At 49.1% G+C, this 27,542-nt stretch overlaps 8 protein-coding genes across 8 annotated transcripts; 2 read left to right on the top strand and 6 right to left on the bottom strand.

Annotated features, from left to right (window-relative positions):
- Positions 1-337: 337 nt before the first annotated feature.
- Positions 338-685, bottom strand: N7500_010085 (uncharacterized protein; the record flags this gene model as incomplete). The annotated part of the gene is made up of 2 exons (XM_056681223.1): positions 338-518; positions 669-685. 2 exons carry the CDS (start codon positions 683-685, stop codon positions 338-340), a joined length of 198 nt encoding a protein of 65 aa, XP_056528605.1.
- Positions 686-1,746: 1,061 nt separating this feature from the next.
- On the bottom strand, positions 1,747-2,424 carry N7500_010084 (uncharacterized protein; the record flags this gene model as incomplete). The annotated part of the gene is made up of 1 exon (XM_056681222.1): positions 1,747-2,424. One exon carries the CDS (start codon positions 2,422-2,424, stop codon positions 1,747-1,749), a length of 678 nt encoding a protein of 225 aa, XP_056528604.1.
- A 3,069-nt stretch (positions 2,425-5,493) lies between these two features.
- On the bottom strand, positions 5,494-5,778 carry N7500_010083 (uncharacterized protein; the record flags this gene model as incomplete). Its single annotated transcript, XM_056681221.1, has 1 exon — positions 5,494-5,778. One exon carries the CDS (start codon positions 5,776-5,778, stop codon positions 5,494-5,496), a length of 285 nt encoding a protein of 94 aa, XP_056528603.1.
- A 654-nt stretch (positions 5,779-6,432) lies between these two features.
- On the bottom strand, positions 6,433-6,777 carry N7500_010082 (uncharacterized protein; the record flags this gene model as incomplete). The annotated part of the gene is made up of 1 exon (XM_056681220.1): positions 6,433-6,777. One exon carries the CDS (start codon positions 6,775-6,777, stop codon positions 6,433-6,435), a length of 345 nt encoding a protein of 114 aa, XP_056528602.1.
- Positions 6,778-10,995: 4,218 nt separating this feature from the next.
- Positions 10,996-13,362, top strand: N7500_010081 (Exonuclease RNase T/DNA polymerase III; the record flags this gene model as incomplete). The annotated part of the gene is made up of 1 exon (XM_056681219.1): positions 10,996-13,362. The coding sequence occupies one exon, from the start codon at positions 10,996-10,998 to the stop codon at positions 13,360-13,362; it is 2,367 nt and encodes a 788-aa protein (XP_056528601.1).
- Positions 13,363-13,936: 574 nt separating this feature from the next.
- N7500_010080 (uncharacterized protein) lies at positions 13,937-17,471 on the bottom strand (the record flags this gene model as incomplete). The annotated part of the gene is made up of 2 exons (XM_056681218.1): positions 13,937-16,394; positions 17,437-17,471. The coding sequence occupies 2 exons, from the start codon at positions 17,469-17,471 to the stop codon at positions 13,937-13,939; spliced, it is 2,493 nt and encodes an 830-aa protein (XP_056528600.1).
- A 3,843-nt stretch (positions 17,472-21,314) lies between these two features.
- N7500_010079 (uncharacterized protein) lies at positions 21,315-23,042 on the top strand (the record flags this gene model as incomplete). Its single annotated transcript, XM_056681217.1, has 1 exon — positions 21,315-23,042. The coding sequence occupies one exon, from the start codon at positions 21,315-21,317 to the stop codon at positions 23,040-23,042; it is 1,728 nt and encodes a 575-aa protein (XP_056528599.1).
- Positions 23,043-25,768: 2,726 nt separating this feature from the next.
- Positions 25,769-26,533, bottom strand: N7500_010078 (Yae1 family protein; the record flags this gene model as incomplete). The annotated part of the gene is made up of 1 exon (XM_056681216.1): positions 25,769-26,533. The coding sequence occupies one exon, from the start codon at positions 26,531-26,533 to the stop codon at positions 25,769-25,771; it is 765 nt and encodes a 254-aa protein (XP_056528598.1).
- Between the last annotated feature and the right edge of the window lie 1,009 nt (positions 26,534-27,542).

Genomic DNA, 27,542 nt, shown 5'->3' with positions numbered 1-27,542 from the left:
GGAGTGTGAGGCGAACGGAGCAAGTCCCTACCTCTTCGCAGAAGCGACTTGCGTTGCTGTAGCTTTGACAGTCATTGGCGTTACCCGCATCTTAGACACATGTGATTCGAAACCGAAACCAGAAACCAGTCTCTACACCCTGAGTCATCCAGTCCACTTGCCCACTGATCTCTCCAGATCTGTTGCTCGATGGCACGGTCGTATCTCTCTTCGGCACAGAGTCCTATCCTCGCTTCGAATCCCCAAAGAATAGGGACGTTGTCAAAGTTGTAGTTCAGCGTATGGATTGATGCAATACGCTCCGGAGCAAGTCTCATTATTTGAGAGGCTTCGCTCATCACTCATCAAAGCCGAAGTCCACCGTAGGGGTTGATGCAAGATGTTCCTCCAGACGCTGCATGATTCGATAAGCATCTGCCATAACCGCGCGACGCACTCGGGCTCTTCCAGTAGCCCGGAGGCGGATTTGGGTCAGCTCCTCCAGCTGCCAGTTGGTGAGGACTCGGATAGGATTTTGACTGTCCACTGTTTTATCTCAGCGGTCTGCTCAAAGGGGGTTATATCTATGTGGTGTATCTCACTCTCTGAAATCAATGAGTAGTGAAGAACTTAAAGAGAATTCTGTAGGTGTGGCTTTTTCCTATACGATCCCCAGTACAAGTTAGTACCTTGAGTCGTCAAACATATCACATAGGGGGAGGAATTCCACCTTTCTTGGGGGACGAGAATCAAATTTCTCAGAGATGTGGGTGGTGAAGGTGAAAGGAAGCAGAGTATGGAGAGCATCTAAGATAAAATATGCCACGACAGAATTTGTGTTTTCATGAGGAAGGTGCTGCTGTCACCTCATACTAAATAGGCAGGAGCGCGGCTGTATAGGGAAACGAGTGCTTATGCTATACTCATAGACACAGGCTCACCACGCCGGAGCCTGATATATTCAAGGTATGCTGCGTCGGATATAACATGATGACAGGTATTTGACAACCCATCGATGAAGGGAAAATGATAATTTAGGGAAGGATAATGAAAGAATGATGAGTCTCCCATTATAAGTTTCCAAAATATACGGTTTACAGCGCTGCTGAAGGAGGCAGTCAAAGGGGAGTGAGGACAAAGTGAATTTTGACAAGTGTAAGTCCGTAGGATTGATGATTTATAAATTAGTTAGAATACTATTCAGTCGCCATTGCGTCACAGTTGTGTCCAAATGGGTTTCTTTGTTGAAGAGAAGGGAGATGGCCGTGTTTTCAAACGCCGCCTGAACTAGGCACTATGGCCAGGGCAGGACACATCGTAGCCAGGCCAGCTAGGTAGGTTCAAAGAGCCTGCCGTTATATGGTCTCCTCCTAAAAGTGGTCAAGCTGATAATGGAAGTTTTCTTATTGCAAATCAGGGTTCAATATCCAAGACTCAGGCATGCATGGAGCCAGAGGCCGCTTCAAACCATCGCACCCGAGCATGGGGGATGCAACTTCCACTCCACCGCTCCCATACTAATTGGACAAGATTGGTGAGTTAACATGATAAATATATCCAAGAAACTGGTGTGAATGAACAGAACGGCTGGTCTATTGGAATCATGTAAAGACGTGAGTGCTGCTCTGACGTTGATCCGTATGCAAAATTCCCTGGTCAAACAGTCGCCATCCTCTTGAGCTCAGAATATAGCAGTGTCTAAACCTCGACGGCAACCCAACTTTTAGAACTTATTTCGCCCATCCGTTATGTGTGAGGGTCCACACCCTATGTATTGGCAATACCCTCAAGCTTTTGCAAGTACCGGCTCCGAAGCTGCTCGCAAACGCCCCAAATACGCCTCCGGTTGGCAAGCCCGAAGATGTAATCGTCACTCTCGGATGTGTACAGACTCTTCTTCTCAATGTTAAGAAGTAGCTTAGAAGCCCTTTCCTCTACCTCTTGTGATTGGAAGATATCTATATCGTGGATCTCCCAGAGCCATGGCAATTCAGTTCGTAGCCTGCGCTTCCAACACTCTCCAGACAAGGTGGTCGAGTGCATTGCCAGTGAAGCAGCCTTCAAGGCAACAATTGAACCAGCTGGAAGAAATTCAAATACCCAATTTCGCAACTCAACCGGTAACCTGTCGAAAATATCTGGGCTTCGGGAACGCTGGTCCGGTGCTGCCATCTTGTGGATAGATTCCATGATGTCGTCAAGCTCGGCTTTCAGTTGGGGGATTTCAACCGGGTTGACCACCAAAACCTGCTTGCTTTGTATAAGCATTTTTTCTCCCATCAGCAACAAGTGGTCCAGGCAACCTACTTCTTGGCCTTTGACACTGAACCAATACTGTTCCGTGGGTGGCTCTGGTTCGCCATAACTGAGATCCAACCTGATGTGGCTTTCATCTGACGCTTCTTCCATGACATCAATCAATACTTTCTGATTTACCTTGCCCATGTTTTCGTGATGTATACATCTCTGGAGAATACCATAGTAGCATATTGGATGGAAAGGAAAGACATGAGGTAGGTCGGAATCCGATAGGTCATGGTAACTAAGAGCGTGAGGAAACAGGGGTAGCAAGTCTGAGTAGGGCAACTTACGCAGTGAGAGATATTTGGTCATCATCACCATATAAAGGTTCGTTAGGATCTGATGGGGGCATCGGTCAGTTCATTCAACTTAGGTTGGTTCAGACCTACAAAGTAAGCGACAGACTTACCGCCTCCTGGGGCGACACATATTGATCCCTATATGATCAAAATTAACTTCAATCACCTTCTCTGCCATGTTGGAAACAGTCTTACACAGTCCCAGTAAAAGCCGACACCCGAGAGAAACGATCTAAATTTGAAGTGTATAAGAACATATCCTTTATTCTACCGCTCTCAGGTAAGTGCCACAAACTTATCATCTCTAGGCGAGTCAGGATTGATACCCATGCCACAGACTTCGTCTAGCCATTCTAGCTTGCAATCCCTCAATACCTTGTCGCGATAACAGCATTCATCCTGGGCCGTCTCTTCCGGGTCAACATCGAGTTGACTAGAGAATGGACCGGCACATATCGCGCAGTACACTGACCATCCACCCATTCCGTGTTCTCCAGATTTGAGTATCTATCGTAGGGAGTGGGATGAGGGAAAACGTTGAATCTGAGTTTATCACGTGGGTGAAATGCGGGGAGATGAGGTAATGTGTGGGGAAGTGCCCGAGGTTCAACGGGCGCGCTTGACCAATGAGCAGTCATGAATAACCGCAGTCTATACATACCAGTAAATATAATGCAAGATCATAGTGAGAGTAATGAATGGAAATATGGAGATATCACATCGTAACTTGCGAAATGAATAATGGCAGTCAACAGAGACTAGGCGATTATCGAATGATGGCTACACATCCGGACCAGCTTACGACGCGGTAGTGCCGCTGTAACGTAATTTGTACAGGTAGAAGTCTTGACCTCTTTACGAACTTGATAGGTCTGTGGTAGTGATCCTACTTTTGCTTCGAGGTCTTGATTTATTCAGTTGAATGAACAGTAATTATGGGGTCAGCTTGAAACCCAGCCAGTCTTTATTGACATTCTGACTTGACTTGACCAAATTTGTTTCATTGGGCCATGGGGCCTTATTATCGAGAATAAATCTATAGTTCAGATCCAAGACCTTGTAGTTGACGATTGAGTAAAGAAATACTCGCCTCTAGATGCAATGCACAGGCTTCGGATGGCTTAGCAAACACTCACCTATTGATATGGACTGAAGCTGAACATTACTAAAACAGATAGATATTGCGGGCGAGTACATAAGGTATAGGCAGAAATTTACAGTAAATTGATACTATCGGAGACATGTGCCTGAAAACCCACTGTTCCACGCAAGGGTCTGGGCGTTCTTCCTCGTGCAGTGCGGACATCCTATCCACAAGTACTCGTATGCGCTGATTGAGTGCCACCAGCATTCTTGGAACTTCCGATGATCACTGAGGGTACTGCTCAAAAATTAGGCCTATCGAGCCAGCACTGACTCCAATGACCACAGCTTCTTTCTCCACAATTAATTGCTACTTACTGGGAGAAATATATAGCACATGTCAATTTATACCTGACAACGAGGATGGCCAGGTACAAAGCACAACGATGACATGATATCATTTGATGACAACGGTCAGGTGGATTGCAGCTTTATCATCCAATGTAACTGAATACCCACTCCTCCATCCGAAGGTCGGACTGTTCCTGTTCAAGCAGAGTACGCATATTGCGAGCAAGTATACTCATACGTCGCTCGAGCGTCATCAGCAGCCTCAAAGCTGCTGATGGCCATTGAGGTTACTCCTCGGCATATAGAATAATCAAGCGTGCACTGAATCCCATCAGAAGAGTTGCCTCATGTGTAATTGCTGCATATTGGAACAAAGAGATAGCACAGGTCAAAGTATGAGTATTGGGAGGCTGCCTAAGTACAAAGCACAACGGTAAAGCGCTCTCTTTCAAGGTGTAGATCGGGTGGCTTGCCGGTGTCTCATCCAATACATTGGAATGCCCGCTGCTCCGTCCAGCGGTCAGATCACTCTTCATCCTGTAGAGCGAGCATCTTGTCCAAAAGCTCTTGCATCTTTTTTCCTGGTGTCTGAAGCATCCACAGAGCTACCAGAGACCAGCGAGAGCGCCCATTCAGGTTCAGGGCGAGTAGGCGGGCACTGATCCCTCTAAGGATGACAGCCTCCATATTCTCTTCTCGTATCTCGCCTCGCCTCGCGAACTCGTAGCTTTGTAAGCATCTCAAGGTTGTGAGCACGTCTGGACTGTATAGGGAGGTTCTCAGCCCCTTTTGCAATGTCGTCAGCGTTATCTTCATATTAAGGTCCCGTATAGGGGATATGGTCAGATGAGGGGTATTTCACTTACTCTGATCGCGTGTTGGTTCTGATAATATTTCTAGAATGGTGGGAAATGTTCATGGTTTAAGCCTGTAAGACAAGTTATATTTAGGTCTTGACTCATTGTTATACCATGATTGGAATTGCGGAGGCGATCATACCTAGGGCTGGTGTGTACAGCACAGAGGATGGGAAATTTGAAAGAAGTAAAAGAAGAGAAAGAATAATTTGGAATTATCATGAATAAAAATACCTATCTGATAAATTGAGTTGACTTTCTATAAGGCTCTTACTGTTGATTCGAGTTCTTGATGAACTTGCTCAAATGAGGAATCAAGATGTGGTGAGCACGGAACCAAGCCAGTTCTGATTGGCAGTCTGACTTGTCAAAAACTGTTTTATTGGCCTCGGGGAGCTTTTCTGCAAAATGAGATGTACGAGGGTGCTCTCCCCTCTAGGTGCAACGCACGTGCCTGGGGCCTTGAGCAGCTCAGCGAAGACTCTTTATATGCTATTAAGTCAAACTCAATTTTCGTAAACCAGATAGATGCTTCGGGCCAACACATAACGATAGCAGTATGATAGTGTACAGAAGGTCACGGTGAAAAGATGATCGTGGAAACATGGGGCTTCCTGGCCCTATCAGCCCATATGTTCGAAGACCCACTCCTCGACCCAAATGTCAGAACGTTCTTCTTTGTGCAGTGTAGACATGTTATCTGCCATCACACGCATCCGCTGCTCAAGTACGCCTAGCATTCTCCCAATTGCCGAGGACCACTGGGATAACTCGGCATAAATTCTACTCAGGCCGGAACTGACTCCCATCAGTATAACTGCCTCGTGCATGATTTCTTCCTGAGAATCGGCTCGGTTCAATGCACGGACTCGGAGCTGGGAGAGAATCTCCAGGTGGCCACTGCTCATCGATCGCACTGGGCGATTGTCGGACACTTTTACAATAATGTTAGCGTTATATCTATAGTAGGTTTTCTTGAGAGTAGTTGGGTTGGATAAAGAGTATCTTACTTGTTTTAATTGCGTGTTGAGTTCAGTGGCAAGAAAATTGAAGGAAATCTTGACGGTGAAGCCTATCACACAAGTTAGGTCTTGGCTCGTTGGTTTACCACAATCGGAGTCGTGGTGATCATACCTATGACTGGTGTGTGTGGCAGAAAATAATGATAAATTTGGAAGGTGGGAAAGGGAACAGAAAGGATAAGCGGAAAGAGCTTTGAATATAAATACCTATGTTGTAGATTGAGTAAATTCGGGGTGATGCTCGTACTGTTGATGTGAGTTCTTGATCAACTTGATCCAATGGGAAATGGATATGGGGTGAGCCCGGAACCCAGCCAGTTCTGATTTGGCATTCTGACTTGTTGGGGCTTTTTCATCAACCTGTTTCACTGACCTGAGGGTACTTGTTTGCAAAATGAGATGTATGAAGGCATGCTCCCCTCTAGATCATGGATTTGTGACTAATATTCTGCCTGACAAAGCCCCGGTTGGCGCAAAGGCGATTAAACCTGCCTTACTACGGCCCTGGGAGAACTGCACAGGCTTAGGGCCTCGCTGGCCCTACCGACCCATGTGATCGAACACCCACTGCTCTACCCAGAGATCGGACCGTTCCTGCTCACGTAGAGTATACATATTGTGAGCAAGTATACTCATACGCCGCTCGAATTTCACCAGCAGCCTCAAAACTGCCGATGACCACTGAGGGCACTCCTCGGCATATAGAACAATTAAGTGAGCACTAACTCCCATCACTAGAGTTGCCTCCTGCATCATTGCTGCCTGGCCATCAGCTCGATTTGATGCCCGACCTCGTAGTTGTGAGAGAATCTCAAGGTGGCCAGCACTCATTGACTGTACTGGGCGAGGTTGAGACACTTTTGCAATGTTCCAAGTTAGCGCCATGTCTATACTAAGCTCGCTCGGGGGAATCGGGTTGGGTACAGGATATCCTACTGTGTTTGAACGCGATTTAAATTTGGTTGCTTTGGAGCTCTGGGGATTCCAAGATAGGATCTATAAGACACGCTCGATGTTAGCTCATTGCTCTGACATGATTGGAACTGTGGAGGTAGTCATACCTCGATTTTGTGTATTTGCATGAGAAATGTGAAAGTTGAAAGAGGAAAAAGAGGGAAGGAAGAGAAAGGATGAGCTGGAAGAGGTTTAAATTTATTTCCTATAAGACTGATTATATGAGGAAGGTCTAACACCTTGATGAGGAAGGAGCAGCTGTCACCTCTCGCCTTTTAAAGTAGCGACACCACGTGAGACCTCAACGTTTGCTTGATACAGCATCAATGCCTCACTCTGAATTTATAGCGCTAGAAATTCGAATTTAGTAAAGGTTGAACGATAAGGAAGCATTTACTGAGGTATCAACTGATAGAGAAATGAATAGTAAATGAGCTCACTTCAAATTAGACTTCATTCACCATCGGACTGTATTGATACTGATGTTTCCAAACTACGTGTGTACTCGAATTTACAGTCCTCTGCCCATTGTTTAGCCCGCGTCTGGGCCTGTAGGCCACGCAACTTGTTGGTCACGTCGATTATCCGATGTTCCAAGGTACAGCGCATTATTATGGGCGATGAAGACCAAAGACCGTCTGCATAAACGTGTAGATTGATGAAACCAACATTCATCCCCATCACTAAAAGCGCCTTCCGCAAGATTCCTTCGCAAACCTGTACTCACTCTATGCCTCCCACCCGGTGCTGGATTGGAGGTTCCAGCAGGTCAATACATGGGGATGGCACCGACAAGCTTTCTGCTATCCTTCATCGGTAAATTTTCTCTTCTCAATGGCTTATTGGCGGGACCTTATGTCTCATTTGGTTGTAAGCCTTTGGAAAATATACTTATCAGTTGAAACATTACTGCCTATAGGACCTCTAAAGCGACTTGTCTTTGTTAAGTCATTGTTGACCTGTCAATCCTTCTGATGGATTGAGGGATCGTATATTCGTGGGTGAGAGGAGCTGCAGTGAAAGGATCCGAACGGTGATTATGGAGGACTAAAAGTAGATGAGTACTACGCTAAATGGGTTTTACACGAGCAACCGTCAAAGTAATTATTTGAAAGTCCATAGCTTCGTTCTTCCCAATATCTACATTGTACCTTTTCAAGGACTGCAAATGTGGCGTGGAAAATGTGAGTCTTGAACCATTCCTAGAATCACGTACATCTCCACGGTGCAGGGACGACTGCCGTCCCCAAAAGGAGCAACGTGACAAATGCTACTTTTATATAGCTGTGGTTATACCCCAAATCCACATTTTGATGGAGATAGTATCAGTCTCAGGGGGTGATAGATTATATAGGGAGTCGGCTCAACCGGATGTCACATAGTGATATTTTGGACAACGAAAGAAATATGAGGATGATAGGAAGTAGAAACAAAGCAACGTTTGATGACGTGCGTCGGACATTATATATTGAAGAGCTGAGTTGAGATCATTTTATGACCAAGTACCTTCCAAGGTTGGAAGCAGTTTCTGCTGAATCAGCATACGTAGGGGCATGTGACTCTGTGGATTTATAGCTTTTGTCAATCCCCACGAGACGGAAGACCCGGTGACAAGGGATTCAGGCCACAGGGGCAAAAGACCTCTAAGAAACGAGAGATAAAAAGGAAAACAAGAGCAATCTCCTCAGCCTGATTCCCCATGTGAAATGCTACACCATGCCCAGAGGCCAAAAAGCGCATCCATCTCACTCCTTTGCCTGACGCGACTCAACCTCAGTCACTTGAGTAACCCTGATAATCCCCGGGGTACTATTTGTTTCATGACTGTGGCAGATATCTGACACAAGAGGTATAACCTCGCTATTCCGGTGATAGATGACAAGGTATTTGATGTATGGGCAGCCTATGCAATAGTCTCGGTCAGTAAAGATGTGTCGGTGGATATCAAGGTGAGAAATCAAAAAGAAAGGACCCAGGGTGAGGTTTTCTTCGTTGCATCAATGCTCTGTTGTTACAGTGGTCCCATTTCGAATGGCTGTATTCGTACGCCTGCTTGATAGCCTTGGCTTCTTCAATGATCTCTTCCTCGCATGGACCGATAGTAACGGTTCTTATTCTTCTTCCAATTTCCTCTTGAAAAAGTTAATGGTCGCGGTCCACGGGGGGGTGCCTTCGTAGAGTGAAGAGGCGTGGAGGATGCCATTAAAACACAATTCAAGTGGTTTCTGTCAGGAACTGTTTTGCCAAAAAAATCTCCTAATCTCTCTTAATCATAGATCCTTTGAGTCTGGGGCAGCTGCCAGAAGTTCCAACTTCCTCATTGCCGAATGTGTAGTATACGAAATCGAGATTTCAGTCTCCATCGACGGAACGGAAGGATATGGATCGTTGTAATGAGAGATGCACTAGGAAGCAATAAGAGAGAACCGGTCAATGAGCGGTGGAATTTCAATTATGTGATATTGACGGTTGTTTTTCCGGCTTTTCAACAGTCCATGGATTGTAAGGTTTCGAAGGGATTGGGGGATTTGGCCCATAAAACAGCCAAATGGGGAGTTGTGGGAATGCGACAACGAGAGTTCGAACGGAAGCTTTTTGACCGGCCAGCGACAGTAAAAAGGAGGACTTGTGTTGCCAGTCTTTATTTCGTTGCAAAACCCAGCCATGGGCTGAATGGCCTTACCTTTGGACACAAGATGGAGGTGGATGATAAGGAAATCCTTGGAACCGCAAACAAACAATTAGCGAGGATCTTCAATAGCAATAAACAAGCTGCGTCTTCACGAGAAAAGTGCGAGTGCCACCTTCAAAAAGAGCAAGACTAAGATCAACTCTCACGTGAGGTGAATATACAATGATCCGTATGTCAACACTGTTGTAAAATTCAAACTAGGAACCAATTATATGGATAAGCTGCTTTTGTGAAAGAATTGTGGATAAACTATGATGGATGAAAGGGAATAGATCAGTATTGACGAGACCTAGGCATCGGATGGCCCTTTAACCTATGTGGCCAGGATTTGTCTGAGGGTATGTCTTACTCTTCCTGTCTCAGTCCACTCAATCAATTTCCTTGATTTACTGGAAAACATGAGGTAGCTGATACTGTCCTCTCCAGCGTAGTGACTTCCGTTTGCGAGCATGTAGGACGAGGTCCAAAATGAAAACACAATATATATCTATTGTGATTAGGAAACTAATGTGCACAAGTGCCAGAGGTAAAGTCTTGACTCTAATGAATAAGCGAAATCAATCAGATCGTACTAGCTCGAAGGGCGTGGAAATTCGCAGAAAGCAGAGTACGATTATGTATATTTGCTTCCACGAAGCCCAAAAATGCGAGCGTTTTCTATCTTAAGCGCAAAATCAATGGGTATCAAATCGAACATGAAGACAGAAGACAGAATTTCTTTTCCTTCACGGTTTGCCTTCACGGTTTGTGCCTAGAAGGTCGAGTACTCTGTCCTTGAATTTTCTTTATTTAGCCCTAATATCCTCCTCCACTTAGCGTGCTTCATATAACAATGCATAATATGTACGTTATTCCATACCCGTCAGTGTACAGACTTCAGTCGTCTTACGGTTATATATAAAAAGGACCGGGCAAGTCCTCAGTGCTTCAAATGATTGTTGAATATCTTATATAGGTTCAGCTAGGGATTCCTTGTCTCATGACCAACCAATATATGAACTGATAAATTGCCCAATAGTTTTTATTCTGCCATGGCGCCCAAGGAACGGCTAAATGACGGGGAATAGTAGAATCACACACGAAACATATGGAAAATACGATTTGGTAGCACCCAAGGAATCTAAACTATCATGTTGGCTTGCCTCGTGTGCTAGTACCAAGGGACGGTTCAGTGACGCGAGTGCGTAGCTTTGTAGTCATATTGGTCAATTAAAGGCCCGGGGTAAGCGCGAAGATATCTCGTGCTAGTTTAGAGCGTCGCCATTGAGACGCGTCTCAGCTCTTCAAATAACAACCATCTCATATCTGGCGCAGAGCTGCTGCTATCGACCGTCGCGTATAAGACGCGTTGAGGACGCTCCTCAAATCATTTCATCCCATTTTCTTCCTTCTTCATCTCACATTCATAATTCGAAGCCGTCAACAGACGTCTATCTCCATCCACCAGCTCACTCATCATGGCACGCAAATCGTCTAGGGCCAAGAAGCCCGCCCATAAACCTGTACAGCCCACGTGGTATCACTGCCCAGAATGCCCAGATCGGAGGTTCAAAACTGAGCAAGGTTTCAATGACCATGTGAAGTTTGTACACAGCATCTTTTCATGCCCAAAGTGTGACAAATTATTTGCTGTTCTGGGCGACCTGGCTCGGCACAGAAGGGATGCAGGCCATAACAAACCGGGATTGGCATCCAGAGAACACTCGACTTTCCAGCCTGTCTCTTTGACCAGAACAGCAAACTCATCCCCGGTACAGTCGCCGGTGCGGCTCGAACAAACATCGACCCAAACCCGTCCATCCACTAGCCAGCATGGTCAAGCATTCACCCTGAACAGTCGTGATTCAGCAATTGAAAGCCGTGGTCAATCATCTGATCAGTCCCTTCAAGCAGGCGAAGAGGCTCTTCCGTCTGAACGTCAAGCTGTTCGCCCAGGATCTGAAGCTCCATCACCACGACCTGAAGCTCCACCACCACAACCTCGAGGACTTCCATCACCCCATCCAAGACTTCCATCACGTCCTCAGTTTGTTCCACAAGATCAACCGCAGGCTCACGTCTTTGAATCCCAAAGGTGGGCTGCTCAGGGTCAAGCACATTTCTTCCAACCTCGACACCACTTCGTTGCACCGCAATATCTGATATTTTATGCACAACCTCCCTTTGCTCAACCATATGGTCATCTTGTTGAATATCAAGCAGAAATCCAGCGCGCTGCTCTTCAGACATATCAAGGACAAGCCCAAATGATTCAATCACCATTTCAGGCTGCTCAGTTGCCAGTGGAGGTTCGTCAAGCACCCTCCCACATCTATGAGACGCACCCTCGCGTTCATCGAGAAACCGTCCAGGCCTATCAACCATTTTATCAGCCCAATCAGGCCCAGCTTCAGGTTCGCCAATCCCCAGCGCAGAACCTTCAGTCTCCCGGTCAGCCTCCAGCAATGGTTCCACCGCAGCCTCAAGCACAGCCTCCAGCGATAACTCCAGCGATAACTCCAGCGATAACTCCAGCAATAACTCCAGCGATAGCTCCAGCACAAGACCGTCGGCCCCCAGAAAATCACTCTGAGTCTTCTGGGAACCACTCTCCAGCAATGATTCCACCGGAGTCTCAAGCACAGCCTCCAGCGATAACTCCAGCGATAGCTCCAGCACAAGACCGTCGGCCTCCAGAAAATCACTCTGAGTCTCCTGGAAGCCACTCTGAGTCTCCAGTGCAACCGTCCGACCAAGAAGAAGACACCTACCAGCTATCAACGCACCTACCCGCCCAAGATACCACAACTGCCGAAGCAAACGCCCCGACCACAACCGCAGCATCGAGCACGAACAACGCGCCGTCCTCCCCATCCATGCGGCCCACAGAGCCCGCACCAAGCTTCTCACTAGCCTATGGCGAAATGGAACACCGCTGGACCAACCTAGAAGAACCTGAACAAAACCTCCTCCACAAGTACATTCTGGGAAGGTGCCATCCAGCCGCACGTCTGCGTTGCCAAGGCTACAGGGGCGCGAAATTCACCGACACAACATCCTGCCTGAAGCGCGGCGAGCCACATCAAACCCACAATTTCGCGCGGTTGTCCACAGACCGCCGAAAGGCGATCGTCCTCAACTGCGAGACAATCAAACCCGCCGAAACAAACCCAAAGCTCGCCTTTATCACCGCAGTTGATTTCCTCACCGGTGAAGTCCTGATCAACAGCTACGTGAAACCCTCAGGAAAGGTCACGAGCTGGCCGGCGTCAGTAGGCGGGATCACGGAAGAAGACGTGGACGCCGCCATCGCGGATGGAAAAGCTTTCACTTCGAACTTGGATGCGCGCAACGCGCTGAAAAGCTTCATGGACTGTGATACCGTGCTGATCGGCCATGGTCTTCACCATGCTATGCGGGCTCTGAATCTGCTCCACGGCCGGATTGTGGACACCGCCCTTGTCACCGGTGAGGCGGCATTCCTTAACTTCGCCGCGAAGCATGAGCTTCCACGTGTGTGGGGGCTGAAGCAGTTGGCGCGGGAGATACTGGATTTTGAAATCCGGAAGGGTCCTTCGGGGCAGAATTCGCTTGTGGATGCGCTGGCGGCGCGGGAGATTCTTATCTGGTGCTTGCGTGGACCTGAGTGCCTTCGGGCCTGGGCCGACAAGGCCCGCATTCAGTTCGAGGTCGCGCAGCAAAAGAAGATGGACAAGAAGAAGAAGCGTGCTGCAAGTGCAGCGGATTCGGGGCAGAAGGCTGATGCCGGGGGGGGCTGCCACGAACTAGGGCCAAGGCAAGGAGCCTGGGGCGAACTGAGAGGATTCTCACTCTCAATTTTCTGAGATGGAAGAGTGAGATGAAGGGGGGAGGGGCATAAATGAAGCCGCTCCCGTACTGTCACGATCCCCGGTTGGCCCTTCTGGGTCGATTGGAGGACCGGCGGCTAGTACGGGAAAGGGCAGGGGGGAGGGGGCTTCTTTTTTTTCTAAATGTTGGAATAGAAATCATTTCTATTAATTCTGCTCCATGTGTGTAGTTTGATGTAGAAGGGCGAACGCATCCCTGCAGTACTACGTATAAAAGAAAATAGGCAATTAAGTATTATCGCCGTTGAGAACGAAACTAAATCACAGAGGAAGACATACGAAACAGGGAACATAACGATGTTGGGGATAGGGGGAATTGAACGCCAATTTTACAGAAGCAGAGGAAAGGACAGACATAACACATACAGACACAGAAGCCAATTGGAAGAAGACTGTGTTGAAAAATCCAAAATGGAAAACGCACCCTCGAGATAGCACGAAAATGCCTCTCCAGACTTCTCTATGCATGCATCGAAAAGGCTAGTGACGAAAACCCAGCCAAAACAACTCGATCGAAGGATAGGATGCATGACAATGGAGATTACGTGTTTTAAAGGATACTCCGACTGGCCTGACTGCGACTGGTAGCGCGGCTGGGATTCGTGCGACTGGGCTCGTCTTCCTCGAGGACATCACTCAGACGCGTCGGGTGACGATGGCGTGGGGTCACAGACTCCCACCCAGTGCCAGGGCCCCAGCCAGAGCCACTGTAGTCCGCAGCCGAGGTGGGTGTATGCGGAGCTTGCAGTGGTGCAGAAGAGGCAGCGGAGGTGTAGGCGCCATCGGGCATGTAGTGGCCTTCTGGGTCATACTCTTCGCTTCCCTCTGACGAAGGACCTGGTGGATAGCTGACGGGGTTTCCATGAGGATCGTCAGGATAGGGGACATAGTCTTCGTCACCGGCTTCACTGCTGCCGACGTAGGAGCGTGTGTCAGGTTCTGAGGTGGTGGGTCCTGGGTATGGGACAGTGTTTTCGTGATCATACAGTGGACCCGGGTAGGGGGCTTTGGAGGCAGGTGGGTCTACCTTTTTGGGTTCGATGAAAGGGTCTGACCCTGTGGGAGACATCGGCGTGCCATCTTCGTAGTACTTGCCGCCTGCGCTCGCTGCGGACTTGCCGTGGTACGCATCAGTGCCCATGGTTGTGGCGGTCGGTCCGCCGGGGTAGGGACCCTCGCGGGTCTGCGGCCGGGTAGTGTGACGACTCGGGAGGCCAGAAACCATAGGAACAACCTGAACTCCTCCAACGAGAGTCGGCTCCCCGTTCCGCAGTGAGTTAGTTCGGTCTCGCTCTTCTTGCTCACGACGGCCAAGTTCCTCCCAGGCGCGGCGGGCCTCCTCCTTGGAGATTTGAAGTTCGCGACGCATTTCTTTGAGCAGTTCCTCGGCCTTGACTTTGTCCTTTGCGGCTTCCTGGGCGGCGGAAAAGGCATCGGCTCGGCCTTGCCGTTCTTCTTTGAGCTGACGGTCTAATTCTGCCTGCACTTCTTTGGAGCGTTCCTGCTCAGCGCGGGTGTCAAAAAACCAGCGCTGGAACTTGCGTTCGGAGGAGGCTCGGAGACGTTGCAGCTCAACCACTGCGTGAAATAGATTGGCACCAGCGGCAGATAAGTCGGTGATTTGGCGAGCCAATTGTTGGCTGATCGGATCACGCTCTAGGTCCTCGTTGTTTTGTTCGAGTTTTCGCATCCAATAGCTAGTGAGACCCTCCCAGTGTGAGGAGAGTGTTTCCCATCGCTCGAATGCGTGGGGAAACCCAACACGTTTTGGCTGCTGAAGAGCTTGAGGAGCACCAGACTGTCCCGCAGGTAGGGCCTGGGCGGACTTGGAGACCCCAATTGGTCTGGTTTGAGCTCCAATTTCTGCCGCACTCTGCGAGCGACCGTGCTGAGGCTGCTGGCCAGTTGCCTGTGTCAGTCGTGGCTGGCTAGCCAGTTGCCCTGTTCCAACTGTCGGTGGTGCGGTCTGGTATTCTGATGGTCGGGTACTCGGGGCAACATCTGCTGTTGGTCGATAAGCAGCTGTTGGTCCGGAAGCGACGGGCATGGGTTGAGGTTGGCCTTCGGGGCCCCTCGCTCGTGACGCTCTAATTCTTGACTGAGAGGTATTGTCGGCGGCAACGCCAGCGGGATATTGTTGAGCCTGGGCCTGGGCCTGTAATTGGGCCTGGGCTTCAGCGTGAGCCTGTTGTTCTTGCTCCAGTTGTTGTCGTTCCAATTCTTCCTGTTCTCTCTCCCGGGCTTCTTGTTCCGCTTTGCGGCGAGCCTCTCGATCCCGGCGCTGTCTCATTATGTCCGTAGGGGTCCTCATTCCACTTGGTGGCTGTGATGTCCCTGAGATGGGGTTCTGGGGTACACGGGCTCCACCATTCTGAACACGGCTATTGCCCACAGGCCCGGCGGGGCCAGCGACGCCTGCCATGTCTGACATGGAAGCATTCACCTCGTCCCAGTCAGTGGAGAGCTGTAGCGGTCCACGGATAGCTTCTTCAAGGGCAAAAAGGATCGCTGACGCGGTGCGCGACGAAACTCCGGTCTTTCTCTGCGGCCAGTATGATGTAGTGAGAAGCTGGTAGGGGTCGTCGACGGTAGACCCGTTGTCGTCGGTCTCTGCTTCGGAAACGGCCGGACGTAGCGCTGCGATGGCACTGGCTGCGGCGTGTTGCACGGAGACCGGGGTTGTACGCGCCGGTTGGGGTCGATTAGTATGTGGAACCTGGGCGCCTAAGGATACCGCTCGACGGTGGGCGGATTGGCGGACCTCTGCCTGGCGAGGGATACGACGTAAGGGACGCTGGGTGTCAGAGCCGCTCGGGGGTCGGAATTGGTCGGCTGAAGTAGAGGAAGAAGGTCGTTGAACAGTCGGCTGGCGTTGCCGCGCAAAGGTCGTGAACGTTGATGGGTCGTAAGAGTCGTGGTCTTCGTTAGGGGCTTTGGAGATATGTCGAGACACCTCTAAGAATGGTTGGTGAAATAGTGGATTGGACGACAATGCGAGTGTTGCGTCACTGCAACAGTGGATAGCTCCCCAGAATCGCGATCGCAAAATTATCGATCGCTGAAAGTTGAGAGGATTCACAACCCCAACGGCTGTACAATGGAATAGTCAATGCACAATATAATGCAATTAGGATGAAAATTGAAGCGATTTGAAATCTGAAGAGGTAAAAAGAACGAGAAAGGGTCGGAGTGCGAGGTGGCTGGTTAATTGAGATGGCTGGGACCGCAGCTCGAGCTGCAGCGCACCAAACGTGTCTCGGGGATGAAGCACCAACCCTCAAACTCCAGCTGCCCGGATTCAAATCCAAACACCTATACTCTGTAATCTGTATGTTGTATAGAAATGAAGAATCTGGAATCTGTGCGGGCCTGAAGCTAAAGGGTGATGTTCCCCTAAGGTAGGAATGCTGGCGTGCCTGCCCTAATTCGCCCAAGTCAAACCCCCTTTCTTTTTCGTCTTTTTGCTTTTTTTTCGGGGCTATTGCCGAGTCCCAGATACTTAGGCACTTGAAGTATGTCAGATCTCAATATTCCAATGTCGTCACGCGTCCAGATCGTAATGTCGCTGCGCAACCAATTTGGGGGACGCAATACCTCAATAATTAGCTGCAACCGTGAGCCGGTGGCACAGACTGTACTCCGTAGTGGGTACTGTGATATCAAATAACCCAAAGCTATGCCATTTTAGAAATGCATGTGTATTGTGTTGTAGAAGTTGTACGAAGTAGAAGTCCAAAGATAGGAAAAGCCCTCTACGAGCAAAACCCGATGAACTCAAGTGGAATTTAATTTCGCTGTGCCATGGTTGACTTTCAAGGCTAATCTTGGAAGAATATTTGGGTACAATTCAAATTATGGTGTGTTGGCAAATCACATTTTGTATATGTCGGGCAACAATATATATATTTGTCGACGGAGTACTCCGAGGTAAGATGTGATTAGGTCCTAATATTTGGAGTATATTATTACCGTTTCAATTTATTAGGCCTCAATGGGCGATTTACATGTGTTGATTATGGCGATTCTCCTTATTCTCCTTGTTATTTCCACAATATTAGATCTTGGTGAGGTTCCATCTGGTCCATTGGTTCGTGTGATGACGATTCTTGGAACGAACGACTTTCCCCACAACCAACCATGGAAAGGGGAACTGTTTTTGTTTTTTTTTTTGTTTTTTTAGAACTACAATCGACTTGATGAACGCCTGCATATACGGATGATATATTGTGAGATCATTCTATTTCTACCATAAGATACTGTATCGAGCTATATACGTGGCACTCTTCAGCCTCTTCCCCGCAATGACATCGTCTCAGGGTGTTCCCGAGGCCATGACAAAGCAACTAGAGGTTCCAAGGTTTGAGGTCCAAACCGTGGGAGATTGAAACAAGTAATCAGGTATGTACAATTCAGATCTAAGCTAAACCTATCCCGACCTATAACTACGAAGCAAAGAGCCAATAAAATGGTAATTGAGCCTAGAAGGGAACTCTCTGGACTTTCACAGGAACCTTGGATCGAGAATAAACAAGTGTGGAGGGTTTGATAGTCGCCATAGCAAAACAGTCGAGGGCCCTGCATGGCAAGCCCATAAGTTCCAGGCCGGGCGTCGCGGATGGCCCCAAAGGGACCCGTGACACTGCGCGGGGAGGACGTTATAGGGGTGATCAGACGTTACTAGGCCTTGAGTAACACCGATCCGGTAGGTGATCTCCCCAGCTCTGAGGTGTGCAATGCAGCAACCATCAAAGCCGCAGGAAATATCAGCCTTGTAGGGAAAGTGTTAAGACGAGTCATCGTCCTCTCTACATATACCCACCGACCCCATTTTGGGGGTCAAACTCCATACAACAGTAAAAGTGGCTAGAAATTGCGCCGGGGGACAATTTTTGTATGGGGGTGGTCTGTGCACGACAAAAACACCATACAAAGTGGGCCACCTTTTTCAAAAGCTGAGTGACATTTCCGTTTTTTTGGCGGACTTGGTCATCTGAGAAACAAAATCAACATCTCAAGTGCTGCCGAGAGACTGGCGAGTCTGGCCTAATGCCTCTAGTATCTAGTGCTTATCTACATTATCTGCTGCACTCTAACAACACTTCACAGAATGAATGGATTCACCTATGGTGGCCTTGCGGACTATCGCTTCTTCAATCAGCTTGTGGAATCCATGGAGACCATTGCATCCCCAAATTAGTGTAGCGCCTGATTTTAGATGCAACGAAGCAGCTATCTGATGTGTCCAGCGCAATCGGGAGTGGATACGGGCTTCTTTGGGGAAAGCCGTGTTCTCGGCCGCGCCCAAGTCCCCCTGGGTGCGAATGCTAACGTTAAACGGGTGTTTGGGGACACTCCAGCTCTTCCCTAAACTATAGAATTCAAGTGCTACATACAACATACTACTATTTACCTGGGCAGTAATACATGTATGCACCCAACGATAGTGACTAGAGCCCCTAGCCATCCCCAATGCCAATACCTGAAGCTAGGAGGCCTCCTACAAGACCCCACCGAAACCACAACGAGACACCCAAGCGAACATAAGCGCCCAATAAGCACTACAGCCTTGAAAGTAAATATTAATCCTTCTGTCCAAGGCCTGGAAATCATCAAATGAACGGCAAGGGCCATCCTTGGGATCGGAAAATTTGATACCTCAGTCGAGCCGGGGAAGGGCTACCCGCAGCGCGGACGCATGAACACGAAACCCGGAAAGTCTCTTGCAGGGAGCTAAGACCGAGGATCGAGGGAGGTTTCAAGCATGCCTTGCAGCAGCCTAGATTTGCGGGAGCTTAGGTGTTTCAGTTCCCTTGTCCAGGGTCTTGGGATAGGGACTATTGGCCAATTACGAGAATACGGTTTGCGAGACACTCCTGAGATTGATGAATGGAACTCCTTTGAGAAGGGATCGGTTCAAGTTTTTTCTGACTGTGGGATATTGTATTGTGGTAATCATTGTCGTCTTTCATTTTGACTTCTGGTTTAAGCTCAAATGAGGTTTTCAATCGAGGAGTTGGGAGGCCCTAGATTGTAATACCATTGCCTGCCTTGGAAAATCCATCCTCTAGGATCTAGTACTCGCTACTCGGTATCTTGGGAAATGATGCTCTCGAGACTGCTCGTACATTGTGAACACATCTATTCCAAACTCTATGTGTCTGCACTCAACATCTAACAAAGAATGTGACCGAGAGGACGGGAGGCGAGGGTCTCTGCAAAAGCTGCTTCCGCGGCGAGTTAATCGCCCAAAGATCGCAAACAGTGCATGAACTGGACGATGAAGAGCTATTGGGCCTGCAGATCAGGGGCTCTACTCGGGAGCGCGTCGATACTTATACTACATCGGCGGGATGGCTGCACTTCGGCTGTACGTGTAGCGGGATGCATGCAAGTCAAACCTTTCGATGGAATGTGGGGCTCGTTGACTGAGCGGAGCATATGTCTTAAGTTTGTTTGTTTTGTTTTGGTCTATTTGGGCAGCTAACTTCCTGAAGTGTAACAATCCAGAACAATAGAAATCCCAGGGGTGTACAATGGTATACAATATAGAGCTGGAGACTCATGAGATAGAGCGACACCTGGAGTTAGACTCAGCAAACACATTGACATATTGAAAGGCTAAAAGTGAATATGTATGGTCAGATCACAAAATGATTAGCAGAAAGAGTTCCACGATGAACCAATGGCAGCATACTGTCAGAGTTACAGATGCACAACATGTGTGATTTGTCCACTGTCAGGGTATAGCTCAGCTCCTTGAGTGTCCGACCGTCGAATCCATGTTGTGGCAAATTAGGATAGTTTATCTGACTCGCTTGCATCCAGGCACCAATTTATCAAGGAATCAGGGCAGACCCAGGAGATATAGAGGAACTAGCAACACAAGGGAGCAAGTATATCTCCTCTTCACTCCTACAAAGGTGCAACGAAACCCCAGTTACGACTGATATCAGAAAAAGCATTAGAGGTATCTAGCCAGCCATTGCTCCCAAGCAGGGAAAAGAAAAATAAATTAAAATAAAATAAAATACGCCCATGACGTCGGTGTTTTGAGAACAATTTCCGAGATGGAACGTTGTTTTATCGAATTATGAGGCTCGATTTAACGTTGCTAGGTTTACGAGGAATGTGCAACGGTGACCGAGAAAAGACCTAAACCAGAAGTACTGAAAGTCCAAAGTACCTCGAAGTGACAGAGCAAATAGACCACATAGATTGCGGCGATCAGCAGCGTTAGTGGCTGATCTCGGGAACTCCGCCCCAGACGTCCAGTGATATCTCACATTTTCTCTCCCAGCCACTGCACTGGACTTCTGCAGACTGCAGATGTGGGATGTAAATTTTGATTCGTCTCTGACAGATTGAAAATATTTCAAATGTTCGAGATCTGGTGGCACGAAGAGCCTTGTGTTACTCTTATGGCTTCGATATCACAGACATACAGAACACAGGAACACAAGAACACAGGTACACGGAGACACAGAGACATACAATCCTAATTGTGATGGCTCGGGATGTTTTTCAGTGCCAATTGTACGGATCGAGTTCCGCGCACCCTTGCTGGGGGGACCCAATCGAAGGGTCCTTGCTGCAACATCCCTACGGAAGGGGACCATGCAAGGTGAGATAGGTCATGATCGTCTGTGCTTGTGTTGTTTACATTGTGCATTGGCATGCATCTGCTTTTCCCGCTAGCCACCGGATCATAGGTCTAGGGCTTCTGGGTCTTGAAGGTTATTTTTGGTATAAACATATCCCCTTCACCCTGGTCTCGACCTCGGTCATTTCATTCCTCATTCCTTCTCTTTCTCTCTCGTCCTGGTGGCAATTGTCCTCTCTTCCATCTCTGTATTTGACGGTGTCTATATCCTAGAGATCTTGCATTTCTCGTGTTACTTCTCTTTCATACTACTCGAGCGCACAGTCCCATGGATCACAGAGGTCTTTATTGTCCAGCCGAGTTGGACGTGCTGTATCAAGATCGGAATAGGTCAGAGACTACAATCTGTCTCCCATCACCCTCACCTGCAAAGCGGGGATCATCTTACTACCCAAAGGCCGGCGCAAAGTTCCTCGAAGAGTCTAATCTCGATCCCTTCTACCTGGAGGAATCATTGGCCGCTACGCCATCGTGGAATCCTTACACATCGGATATGCGCAATGATAGTTTTGAAGACGAAAGCCAATACTATTCTCTGTCCCTGACCCACAACAAGGACATCCACAACCCTTTACAGTACCCTGGACCTGATCGCTCCACGCTGGCTCAGGTGGAGTTGGAGAACAGCTTGAGATTCCACCGATACACTCCCTCAACGGAGGAACACAGTCCGCTCCACAGCAGCCACGTATCGTTCAGCTCCGTTCATACAGACAGCACCACTCCCGACTTGACGCCTAGCAGCTCCTTTTCTTCTGCCTACGATTCACCTAGTTGCACCGACGCCGTCTTTGAGGCGACTCAGCAGCTGTACGAGCACGCAAACCAGGTCCAGATTGAGCCCCGTCGCCGGTTCTATCTCCCTGCATCTACACCACCTGCTTACTCTCTTCCCCCTCCCCCACCGGTCCCTCCTTTCACACCGGCGGATGCTCGTCCAACCACGCCTTGCTTTCAACAATCGAACGACTCTACCACTACTATCACCATGGGCTACGAGGACGCTACAGCGTCATGCTCATCGCGGACTCGCCGCAGGAAGCAGCCTCCAGCCGTTCTGAACCTGTCGCGCGCCGCGAGCTTCCACAACACATCACGCCGCAAGCAATCTAGCCCGGGAACACGCCCACCACTCGACGCTTCCATGATCTCCCCTCCATCCCTGATCAATCCTGTCACCATGGAGCCTCATATGACCCACTTTGACCACCCTCTTTTCATCCCCGCCAACGACTGCGCTAGTCCAGTTCCTAGCCCTGTGGCTAGCTCTCCGCCCATCTCTCGCCAATGGACGGCAACCTCGATGGAGCGGCCATCGATCTCTACCATTGATGTCTTCTGCGAGCAGTCAGTCTGGGAGTCCGACTCCGAGTCTGAGTCTGCAGGCCGTAAATCAATGTCTCGCCGCCCCATAGACACGCTACGGAAAGTTCGCAGCCGCGCTAAGCTTCGTGGCGCCAAGTCCCAGCCCAAACTTCATCAAGCTATGCTCGATGGGCAGACATTTGAGCAATTTCCACGCATGTCAGAGGATATCCTGGGAGAGCCTATCCCAGAAGCATTCCGTCCCAGCATGGATCGCCCCAGCACTAGCAAGGATGGTGTGCGACCGAAAGATGGCTTGAACACACTGCGTCTCGTTGCCCCCTCCTCCACCTCTCTGACTCGCCCTCCTCGCTCGCGCAAGAATAGCAGTACCAACAGCTCCGACGTTGACCGATCTGCTGCTGCTGCTTTCCAAGCACAGTTCCGGCGCCGCCAGCGTTCTGACTCCCCTACATACTCAAACAATTCCAACTCTGAGCAGGGTGAAGAGGAGAAGTTGACCTCGTTCTGCTACGACCTGTACTCCCAAGCCCCAACCAACTTTCAAGCCCCCACCAATGGAGTTCGCGAGCAGCGGCCCCTCTTCCAGCGATTCATGAGCTCCCTACGTTCATTGAATTGCCAGAAGCCCCAAAAGTCCCACAAGAAGACGAATGTTACTACTATCTGATGCATTTTAAATCGGCGTTCCGGTTCCCTGGGTTTGATTTTACGGACGAAACCATGCTACAACATACCGACTTTACCAACGATCACTCCAACGATTTCATATCATTCCCTTCATGTCTCAATGTGTCTCGATGATTACGAACACGTCCACTCCCTTATGCAATCAATGCTATTTTGCTTCCTGCGCAAAATGAAAATAATGAATCTCCAGACCCGAATGTGGCTGGACACAGATGCGCTCAAAGACGTTCTCTACATGCGCTACCTCGCGCCACGAAACGAAAATGATGCCTGGTCCTAGCGACCATGACTACCGACTCATGACTCGATGCCCTCGAGCTAACTATCATTAATTTTCCTACTTGTCATAACCTTGATTTGATTTCCTTGCATGTCTTGATTGCCCAATTTCGCGTGCTGTATTATATCGCTCTGTTTTATTACGAAGTTATTATCAACGGTCTTCATCTCTACCATGTGTGACTGAATCATGTCCCGCCACTTCTGCTACGACAGCCATTGCCTTATTCAACCTGTGATCTATAATTCAATATAGAGGGACACCAAGACTCGTGTGGTCTGTGTTCCTATGACCCAAAAGCTGCATTCCCTGCAACCATTCTCTTTCTTGCATTCATCAAAAGATGTTTTACTTCCTCATTTCCTCTGGATAGACACAAATAGAAACCTCCACATTTTATCCAAGCACGAACGATCTTTGCTACTTCGTTGTCTAGGGGATGAGGACGTTTTGTGGAATGCGGGCCCTGCGGATTCAGACGATCCTCACAGGTATCTTCGATACTACCGCGACATCCTTCAACCATCAATTGAACCGAATAATGATGTGTAACAACAGCCCTTCTGTTAGGTAGGCGAGACATCAATGCTTTCGCTGTGCACGGGGATCAAACTACAAATCAACGAAGTTCCAGACCACTGACAAGGGCGAAGGGAGCCACCAAACCTCCTCTCAGGCTACCACAGGTTTACCCCTCAGCTAGCAGTTTCAGACTTTTGCTCTACAGCCGACTCATCGCGAGAACTTGCATAGCCCAACGTGCCGCGTATGTAGTGCGTCATTGTCATTCCAAATCCACATCGTCCGCAGCTTCTCTTGCGTCTGTTTCGAAATCTCAATATATAGCCACGGTAATCGAATCCCGGATATTGGATCTGCCAGAATGACACTAACACGCTGGTTACCTGTCGGATTCTCGAAATGCAGCTCTTTGTACGGTCTCCACAACGGCTGCACCGGGGACCACGGGAAGGGGTCCACTGGCCGCGGATGTGGGATGGCCGACATGTCGAGGCGTTGAGGTTTAAGTACTTAGGGCTTGGAACGGCACATGCCAACTAACACCCATTGACCGACATTCGCACCCGACATACACCTCTCATACAATTGACACGATCGATCTGCTCTCGTCCAAATACTAAAAGCTGCATCCCCGTACTTAAGGATATTGTATACTCCGTACAGGTAACGGATTCGGGGACGGACTCGAACCCTTGCATGAGCCGCCCCTCAACGTCCGGCAAGAGCCAATCGCTGCCTCGTCCGAGACCTTGAATTTTCACCTCGGCTGAAAAGACTCGTCCTGCCGGGTTTATTCGTCAAATATGCTCCTTATGTCATACAAGCTTAAATGGAGTCTACCAATCTGATTCGCAAGTCTTATCCAGCCAACCTACGCCCTTCCCGTATGCCCTCCATCAATTCGCGAATCTGATATCACAAGTCCGTGCTCTCTAACTCCAACCTACCTGGCCGATCTCCTAATTGTCTGTTTGACAGGTAACGCTAAGACAGGGGTATTACTAGGGTAGTTTAAAAAAATCCCCTCGCCCTGCCCCGGGGCTCTTCCGCTGCGACCTCCTACGCAAGGCAAGGTGGCCGATCCACCGCCTAGGTCCCCATTACGTCCCCGAGACCCACCAACCTAGCAGGTTACAGATCTATCGGAGTTTGTGTTGTGGAGCCATGGGGAGCTCGATATGGGCTGTCTAGATTTCGGTTGTTTGCTTGGATGTACTTTTGGTTTGTGCGATGACAACATAGATTTGACAGGTAGGTTTGCGAAACTGTGTGACATGTGACTCGTCACTTCTGCCTCGTGTTTGACAGGCAGGAGGTTTTTGAAGTTTCTCTTCGCTTTGACAAGTCAATCTTTATCTAGGCAATATATCGTAATCTAATTGATTCATACCCGTCCACCGAAAGCCTGGCGGAATGTCTTCGAAATCGAAGAAAGTTAGAATCGGATCATAAATCCGACCCACAACACCACCATAGCAACAACCGAGCCTACAGTGGTGTACGGAGACCCCAGCGTCAGTGTCTCAGAGAAGAAGGATCTTTCTATCCCAAACGATCGAGGAAATACAGCCCGGACCGGCCTTCCGTCCCGCTCATCGGCCGCACCAACCTTGCAGTCGCAGCGGAGCCTGTTCCAAGGATCTGGGTACTCGCATAACTGCGGCAGGGATGAGCCTGCAGCGGGGAGCGAAGAGCAGAGACCCCGAGAGAATCTCGAGCCGCGCGGAGACCCAATGCTGCATTCGCATCTGCAAGCGGCAAGAGCAGAAATCTGTTCCTTCCCCTGTGCCTGTATCTGGCGGGGCATTGTTACGTAGATCTCAGACAAAATACGGCCTTGTGTCGTATCGATGACAAACAAATAGTGCAAGCCATGGACATGTCTGCAAAAATCCAAGACAACTTCAACTGTGCTCCACAGCCTGGTCCTCGCCCTTGCCCTCTTTGGTTTCCTTCATCTCTAAAGCCTCCATGTTCTCCTCCCACCTCGGAACATCAACCCTCCCCTCCCATTTGGAGATAACAACATCCCCCTTCCGCCTAAGCTGGGTCTCCGCCTTTTCCTCCTCACCCTCGGCCTTTGGTTCAACCTCCGCCCCAGCGCCATCAGCCCCGGCAAAAACAGCTTGCACGTCCAATTCCTTAAGTGCTGCTTCATAGAGCACACGAATCTGCTCCCTCTTCTGCCGGCGTAACTCCGCGATTTCAATTTTGCCACTGTCATCCGTCTTCGTAGATCCAGATCCAGATGCGGTATCAAGATGACCCGCCCGCACAGCGGGTTTCTTCACAGCCCCTGGTCCACTCCGCTCCTCGAGCCCGCGTAGCAGTCCCTCCATGATACCTAGTACGGTACCGGCGCGCATACCCAGCTGGGCACCGACAGGAAAGCCTGCGTCGAATCCTTCCTGTACGTGCGCGCCCTTCGAGGCGGATGTACCGTCACGATAGCCTGCTGTCACATGTTGACGGCGGAGACTGGGGAGGTCGGAGGGTTCGGTGGATTGGGGGTTTGGGGTGGTTGTTGATGGGAGGGAGCTTTCGCGGGGTGGCGAGGAGCCGAAGATGTCATCGAGGGAGTTGTCGACAGCGGGATCGGGTTGGGTGTGGGTTGACATTGTTGTTGCTGGGGAGGTAGATTCGCTGGACGAGGAATCTGTGGTTGTCATGCCTTGGCTTTGGAGGAGAGAGAGTTCAGGTGAGGTTGTGTCGGAGAGAAAAAAATATTGCGGGTCGGCGGGGCGATCCGTTGATCCACAGTCTATGTCATCACGTCGTCCGGAGTATGGATACATAGGGTTGGATTAGTATTTGATAGTTTGATTATATTGTAGCGATATTTGAGAAGAATTGGCAGCAACTTTGAATATACATGTTATTCTCAATGGGAATGCCTTCCCCTTGCTCAGAGGTAGACATCTGCGGAGCACATAAAGCCCAAACTCGGCCCAACCCAACCCGCAAACGGGCTGGGCTTTGGGCCCTACTTTCGGGCCCCGGTGGGCCATAGGGCCGGGATGAGCGCCGACTAGGCACTTTATAGGGCTCAATATGGCCTAATAGGCACTAAATAATGTAAATGTGCCAATTGGCCACAGCTTTCTAATAAATATAGAACATGCTAGTAGTTCTAGGTATTAAAATGACTGCTGAAGCTCCAAATTGAAGGTCATATGAGACCCCGAGAGGGAAACAGATGCTGATCTCCAGAGACTGCAGCAATAAAGAGACCTTCGATGGTTACGATCGCCAAGATCATGGCATATACACGCCGGTATATATAGAGTGGAATATTCGTAAAACAACCAGTTCTTTAATCAACTATTAAAATACCTATTAGGATATGCCAGCACCATAGGTAGTCATGCGCAATGATAGGCTTACTGGCCCCTATTGATGAGTTCTGGGATGGGTTGGGCCCGGGACCGAGGCCCATTTGTGGCCTTTGCGGCGGTCTACTCAGGGGTTTTTTTTCCCATAATCTAATGTTAATCAAATTGAGTCTATTCATTCCCATGCTCTTGCGTTGCACAGCAAGACAGTGCTTGCCTGGCTGTAGGTGTCAGACCTTCCTTTGTCCCTATGAAACATATAAGGCGCTTCATGGGAGTAAGTGCATCATCATCTGCATCCCTTTACTTGTCCATCCTTTTGTTTCCTCTCTCGAGTTGTCACGTC

Source organism: Penicillium coprophilum (genome assembly GCF_028826855.1).
Source record: "Penicillium coprophilum strain IBT 35676 chromosome Unknown utg000006l_segment0_segment0, whole genome shotgun sequence".
Taxonomy (NCBI): domain Eukaryota; kingdom Fungi; phylum Ascomycota; class Eurotiomycetes; order Eurotiales; family Aspergillaceae; genus Penicillium; species Penicillium coprophilum.
The sequence above is the reverse complement of the archived record's forward strand: the minus strand, read 5'-3'. Positions and strand labels throughout refer to the sequence as shown.